General features: G+C 44.1%; 1 protein-coding gene across 1 annotated transcript; it reads left to right on the forward strand.

The window, feature by feature from the left end:
* Window positions 1–4,970: 4,970 nt before the first annotated feature.
* gdf10b (growth differentiation factor 10b) lies at window positions 4,971–7,376 on the forward strand (the record flags this gene model as incomplete). The annotated part of the gene is made up of 3 exons (XM_080542327.1): window positions 4,971–5,232; window positions 5,940–6,835; window positions 7,185–7,376. The coding sequence occupies 3 exons, from the start codon at window positions 4,971–4,973 to the stop codon at window positions 7,374–7,376; spliced, it is 1,350 nt and encodes a 449-aa protein (XP_080398453.1).
* Between the last annotated feature and the right edge of the window lie 424 nt (window positions 7,377–7,800).

Genomic DNA, 7,800 nt, shown 5'->3' on the forward strand with positions numbered 1-7,800 from the left:
CAGTAGAGGGCTGTTAAACGGAGCCTGCAGTTACAGTTTCACAACGTCTTTGGTTCCAGCTTGTGACAAGAAGGACATTAAAAATAATTGAACTTACACATTGAGAGTCCCCTTCCAATTGGGGAGGAGCGGTATCGAATATCTGAGTGAAAGGTGTTTGGCTCCGTGGGTCTGACTTCAGTTCACTCATCCAACCGAACCTCAAAGACAGACAGGAAACATGAAAGAGAGTGGGGTTGTGAGGTGGGACTTTCTGTTGTTTGATAAATGCAGCAGTCAACCTTTATACTCTGGCTCCTTATGTGTTCCAGATATTTGATGTCAGAGTTCGTATTGGGGTCAGATGATCATTCCCCGGTAATCTGAAAAAGGCCTGTAGCGAGAGCGTGCACTGGGGAAGCTGTAATTAGAGAAATAAGTCATAGACGAAACCTGAAATTAGCTCCGGTGAATGTTGGCTCCCTGACAAGTGTCTGTGTGGATGTGTAAGATAGTGTCAAAGAGGCAACGAGTAAATGGCTCCCATGGAGATATGGACATACAGTATAGCAACACAGTTCCAGCTACAATTCAAGAGACCAAGTGTACATCTCAGCCAGTGGAGGCTGGTGGAGGTAGACATCGGAGGACGGGCTCATTGAAATGCATTGAATGGAAGGAAAAATGGTGTCAAACGCACACTCTATCTCCACCACCGGCCTCTGCCGATCTCAGCCCATCTGTCACCAAGTTATACCACCTCTTTAAATAGTTCATGAAAAGTGCTCTTGAATTGTACTCCAAAAACACATGTTTTATCCCCATTTCTCATTCTGTTCCATGCGTTACAATGAGCCCGTCCTCCGATTTCTACATTTACATTTTTACATTTTTTACCATTTAGCAGACGCTTTTATCCAAAGTGACTTAGAATTAGACATTACAGTCTAGATTTCTACCTCCAACAGCCTCCCCTGGGCTGCACCCACAGTGAGAGGAGCATCCCCGGCAGAGTTTCTCCATCCTGAGGGGGAACTAATATTGAGTGACAGGCAGGCAGAGATCAAAGCTGGCCTAGTGCAGGGGGCCCAGCATTCACAGCTGTCAGAGGGGAAATCACGTCAGTAACAACCAGGCCTACGGATCAGAGCTGAGGCTGACTGGAAGACTGGCTGATGTGGGTGTTCTCTCTCTCTCTCTCTCTCTCTCTCTCTCTCTCTCTCTCTCTCTCTCTCTCTCTCTCTCTCTCTCTCTCTCTCTCTCTCTCTCTCTCTCTATCTATCTCTCTCTCTTTTTCTCTTATCTTGCTAGGTTTCTTCTCTGTTTTTCTCCCTTTGTCTGTTTCTCAGGAGTTTTTCAAGTAACCATTAACATCTCTTCCACAGGTTCGAAGACTTGAGAAGGAAAATCTCAGTTGTTACCATCTCCAGAGCTTTGTAGGTGCATAATTGAGCTATTTGACAAATATCATGGTAATTGAGCTTTATATATTTGCAATACATCAAAGTAATGGACAGTAAGAGTAGCACATTCAGGCCCCTGACAGAGTACAGTACAGTATCCTCCTAAATCCCGGCAAAATCAAGTATTCCCTTATGAATCTATGAAAAGAATCCATTTATAGACATGAAAAAAGCCCCGCTTTGGCAGACTTAAGTGTGGGGCCAAGGAAAACAATATGCCTGGCCAGAAAAAGTCTTTCTGAAATACACAGGGCTAACTGCGTTCTCTTTTGTGTAAAGCGGGATGAAGTACAAAAGTACAACTTCAAATATCTGAATCATGCGTGTCTGAAGCATTGACAGATAAAAACAGGGCTTAGAGGCAAATCGTATCACAGTTGTACCGGGCCGAAGTCAGAATTACGAGTGATTTATACACAGTTGAACGAAAGGCTGAAGACAGCAGGGAGAGAGTGGTGCCAGTCGTCACTCCATTTGGTGCATTAATGTTGAGCATAATGGCCTCACTGACTGAAGGATGATGGGAAAATGGCCTTCCTGTTAAGGAGCCCTTGAAGTGATTGATAACCATGAGGATAGAAGGCAACATTCTATGACCAATCACGCTTTCCTCAAGTCATCGTAGGCATAAACAAAAGAGGGGCCATAGTGACTGGCTGGTGCTGTGACCCACTCCCCTACTAGACCCACGCAGTGTACGGTACACATGGCTTTTAAACTGCAGCTGTTTCTCAGCCAGATTTGCTGGGTCTTTCCAAACAGAAGCATAACATGTGAATAACGGTTGTAACTCAATACTGTTGTCAATTTTTCAAAACTGACAAACATGTCAGACATGCTTGTTCTTAGATGGAGATCTTAGAAGACGAATAACCACACAACTCAATTAAACTAAACTACCTTTTGAGTAATGAAAAGCCAAGATTTTAGTTTAGGAGAATGATCATCATTGAATAATAACTTGAAAATGACTTAATAGGAAATTAAAGAGTGATCAAAATCTGTTTATTAAAGTGTATAACCATACAAAATCATACATGTTAAAGCATGACTGAGTTTGTTCTTTTATGGCAATAGTTGATAGTAGATTATATATCAGAGGTTGAGACTAGGCGTAAGATATACATACAGACTTGAGATATGAGCTGAAGAAATGAAAAACATACGTAGGTTATTGCTCAAGTTGATGTACTGTAAACCTGATTTCCCAAACACCACAGTCCCTAATTAAGGCAAAAGATCACTTTGGCATTACCAATATCAGGGGATAAGTTGGGTAGCAGGTCTATTTTGAGGGGGGAAATTCTGCACAGTGTAGTGGGCACCACCAAACAATCTTTTTTTAATTGGGTCACTTGAGGCAAATGTCTGAGGTGAAATTCATCATGTTGCTGGCCCTTGTCTGTGGGGTTGGTCTCTGCAGATGCAGTGAGTATCTGGAGAGAAGTGTAGCGTTAGCCTCACTACTGACTGAGAGCAGCTCATTACCATTGTTACTGAACCCAAATGTCTGAACCCAAATGATAAATGACTCACTTTTCATGCACTGCTCTGACAGCCTGTGGCACTGGGTCAACTCTCTATTCAGCTCAGACAGCAGAGAAAAGCCTTGCCTCGATGAGACAAGGACTCAGAAATACCCATAATGTGATGATTCTGTCAGCAAGCTGCCCAGGTGGTGTGTGGGATGGATAAACGAAGCGAAGTCCCACTCGGATGTCAGTTTTAACCATAAATCCTGTGATTTTCAGGGATTTCAGTCGTAAATTTGTCACAACTTTCCTTTCCAGGAGACATTCCATCGCCTGCTGGCATTGAGGCTACGCACTAATGCGGGAGACATCCGGATATCTCTAAGAGGGGGGGGGGGGGGGGGGGGGGGAGTCTGCAGTGTAGCAGTCATTCCTCTCAGAGGGACATTGATGTAAACTACTCTGTAAGTCTCCATGAGGGAGGTATGGCAGGGGACCCAGTCTGGTGAAGACTGTGTGATCACACACGGACATCTTGGCAGGGACCAGATGGGTAATGGAGGGGTTTTCATGCCCCTCGGACATCCATGACCAAATCAGTCAGAGTGGTCATTTAGTCGGAGCCAAGCAGTAAGAAAACAAGTAGAAGGGAGTTTGGGGTCTGGCCAAAAGCAACATGGCCGACGTACTGTCTTTCACTCGTGATGAGCACCCCAGGCAAATATTCTGTGAATGAGAGCATAATATTTCTCCCCCAAATTCATCTCTCTACCAGAGGTGATTCATGCATGATGTCATGTGGGATGAACATTTTAAATGGTCTTATGTGTGAGGGGCCATGGACTTGGCCAGTGTCTGTTGTACCGATTATATACATAATTTGTCTCTGTGAATAGGCCCATGAATTAAAGGATGAGAACAGTGAAGGAATATTAGGAATTAGATGTAGACATTAGACAACAACCATGATAAATCCCTATCAACCGTCAAAGAGGAGTCAGGAGGTTCTAGTAATAAGAGTAATCTTCCATGAGCTCCTCCCCTGATGAAATCTGTATGATCTTGATCTGCCTAGGAGAGATAGCCTTAAGACAAACCAAAGCTTTGGTAAGGACTCCAGGATCAGCAAGCCTTTATCGCTGTTGTAGGACATGTAAAGCATGGTGTGAAAGGGCCCAGTGATTCCCGTAGGGCCAGTCGAAGGTATTTTAATGGCTGGCTGACCCCAGTAGCCATGGCTGTCACCACCTCCCTCACAGGGACGGCATTGTGCTGCTGTTAACTAGACATCAAGACTTGAGGTACCCAGGAAGGTCTGCAGGTCCCCTCCGACTGAGGGTCACGTAAGAATGACAAGGAAAACAAGAACATCTCACAGAAGGTCTTAAAATCACAAGGTTGAATAGACCAGGAAGGGAGACATATCTTTACAGATATTGTAGTGCAGAGTTGTGTGAAGAATTGATGTTCTGATGGTAACACTATAAGTAATTCATTCAGAATTATACCCCCTATACAAAAGGGAAGAAAATGCACATTATTGCGCAAACTAAATGATTAGGTGCAGAATATTTTTCAAACACCTTGCAAATGCCAAAACTCTGCAAACCTTTTTAAGATCACTGATTATTCAACTTAAGTGGATGCACACTGAATAGACATAACAGCTTTTTCAAATAGTACATTTATTCATTTCCCATTTTTGGACTCCGAAGCAACACATAGGCTGCAGTTATTCTACAATGAATGAGGGAGATTTGCGGGCTAGACTCTCGTTGGCTGCTTGACTCGAAGCGTCACCATCTGTCATTGCTATAGCAGGAATACCCCCTGGTCTCTGCTAGTAGGACGAATCAAGTGTACCGTTATAAGCTGCGGAGTGCATGTACCTTTTGTAACGGTGAACTCCACTAGCATCTTATGCGTAAACAAACAAACCGGCGCATCCTGGAATTTCTGCACCTGGGGTAAATAAATATTCAGTGGGTTAAAGTCAAGAAATATTAATTTGTTTTGAAGACGTCATTTATCGAATACCTCACTTTGTATATTAGAAATGGGGATTATATTCGTACATCTGGTGCATTTGTTATTGTTTATAAATGCCGACATCGTGAATGTTGTATCAGAGGATCCGTCCGAAATTACGCAGCAGGACAGCGATATCCATGGAACAACAGATGACACCTCCGCGGCGCGCAAGAGCGCACACCGGGACATGGTCTCCATCAATATGTTTAAAGTCTATGAAAAATACAGTAAGGACCCAAACCGCCAAAGAGACGGAAATACAGTGAGAAGTTTTAAAGCTATTCCAGGTGAGTCTTCCTCCTCGTTTACACCAATAAGACAGATAACCAAACATTAATATGTTGTTCGACAGACAGCTCAGATTGCATTGTTTGTAACCTACTTTCACTATAGTTTATGAGCTTTAGTTTCAGTCTGCTAAAGTGACTTGTAATAAGACTCAACAAACCCTAATTTTCCCAAGATCATTAAGTGAATCGATGAATGCCCATGTGTGTGATTTATAAACCCACATTCTCCATCACCCTTCTAAATGAGCCAGTGTGATCAGGGAAGAATGTACAGTAGCCACTGTTAAATATCCTGGAGATGTTAGACAACAGCCTATTATCACACTCACTCATTATTATTACAGGCACATGGAAAACTCTCTTAGGGGCGCTCTGCTAAGCATTTCCATATGTCTCAGCAACATCTCAGAGGCAATGTCAGGGGCAATGTTTACCCAAACAGTAGTGAGAGTTTAAGAATGTAAGGATATACATTTTTTTCGATCAATCAGGATTGCACTATACTGTTACCGTAACACAATTGTGGAGTAATTTCACATTGTTTTGCTATAAATGTTGTTTGGTAACATTCCAGTTTAAGAAAGCTTTGAAATGGTAAAGAAGTACTTATTGAACAATGCAGCATTAGATATTAGAGAATTCGTTTGATCTTACAGTACATGCCCTAACCCTAACCCTAACCCTGCCATTATTATTTCTTGCAGGAGTCTCCAAGAACAATGTCTGGTTCCAGTTCAACCTGTCATCCATCCAGAAGTCAGAGGTCATCCTGTCTGCTTCATTCCACTTCCTGGACCAGCGGCCACGCCAGAGACCTTGGATCTGCCGGCGTTCCCGAAACCCCTCCTGCCGTCTCCAACACCTCCAGCAGCTGCCTCCCTCCCAGCTCCTCTTCCACAGCACATCCCCGAACTCTGCGTTCACTACCCCGCTGGGTAATATCACCCTGCTCCCCCCCAGGAGGGGGTCCTGGCATGTGAGGGACGTTTCCGCAGTGGTCAAAGAGGCTAGCGCACTGAACGAGCTACTCATCACAGTTGATTTCGGGGTGAGGCAGCAGAGGAACCACGAGGGCCTCTCGCCGTCCAACCTGCCATATGTACTCGTATACGTCAACGACACGGCAATATCTGAACCCAACAGTGTGGCTATGACCCTGCAAAGGTATAGCCCCTTCCCCGTGGGCGAGGAAGCGACCCAGTCCCCCAACGCATCTCCTCCTGCCTCCAGGGTCAAGAGGGAGGTGTCCCCACTGGACCAGATCCAGACTAACAACCTCCCAGAGGTGCAGTACAACACCCTGAAGAACCACGAGCTTTGGCAGAGCACCTATTTCTCCCCCAAGAGTAAAGCGTCTACTAAAGACGGCCGCAAGCAGGGTCAGGAGAGTAGCGAGGGAGTGAATAAGCCTCAGGTGCTGAGCTTTGACGAGAGGACCATGAAGAAGGCCCGGAGGAGACAGTGGAGTGAGCCGAGGGTCTGTGCTCGGAGATACTTGAGAGTGGACTTTGCAGACATCGGTTGGAGTGAGTGGGTGTTAGCCCCTAAAGCATTTGATGCCTTCTACTGTGCTGGGAGCTGTGGATTCCCCATTCCTAAAGTAAGAGCATCAATTAGTTTAGTCTTTTCAGTATGTCATGTAATAATATATTTGTTTTATACTTACATTTTCCACAGAAAATAGGTTAGATAGATACACTGAGCAAGATAGATACACTAGATAGATACACTTGATCCATTATTCATCAACAGAATTCATACTTCAGCAGAATTCATCCTTTTTTTAGTGTAGTGCTGAAAACCGCCTGAAACTGAAAATAATCTATTATGAATAATATATTTATTTTTTTAAACGTACTTATCTGACAAATGTGACATAAAAATAATTCTTCCTTGCAAAATAAATACAAAATAAAGACTTCTTCCTCTGTTCCCTCTGTGGCTCGCAGGTTGTTCGGCCCTCTAACCATGCCACCATCCAGAGTATCGTCAGGGCGGTGGGAATTGTTCCTGGTATTCCAGAACCCTGCTGTGTTCCAGACAGGATGAGTAATCTTAGTGTCCTGTTTCTGGACACCAGCAGGAATATGGTGCTTAAGGTTTACCCAGACATGTCTGTGGACACCTGTGCCTGCCGGTAGAAGGACCCAGACAGGCTCTCAATCAGGACAGGGAACCAGATGGAGTGATCACCGGGAGAGAAATACAACTACTGCAAGTGATATAAGTAAAACAGCTTGGGATGAGACTGCAGTGGATGAACTCATTGTGGACGGGAACATGGATGAGGGTTTCTGGATCTGTGAGAAACAACTCTCAGATCAGGTGTGTAAAATCACACAGAAAATCTGTCGCCATTGAAGAGCTCAAGTGTTGGGGGAGTTTGTGTCAGGACAGACTTTCATAAAGTATTCCAGGGGCTCAGATACTGGATCTATTGTCATATTAAGCACTAGACTGGATGACTGGAGTCCTTAGGAGGAGTCTTCTTATGGCATCACAGTATAGAGTGTCACTCGGATATTCAAAAGCTCCATCTCAACATGTAAATAGTAAAGTTACTAA

This window comes from Nansenia antarctica (assembly GCF_963989245.1).
Source record: "Nansenia antarctica genome assembly, chromosome: 11".
NCBI lineage: Eukaryota > Metazoa > Chordata > Actinopteri > Argentiniformes > Microstomatidae > Nansenia > Nansenia antarctica.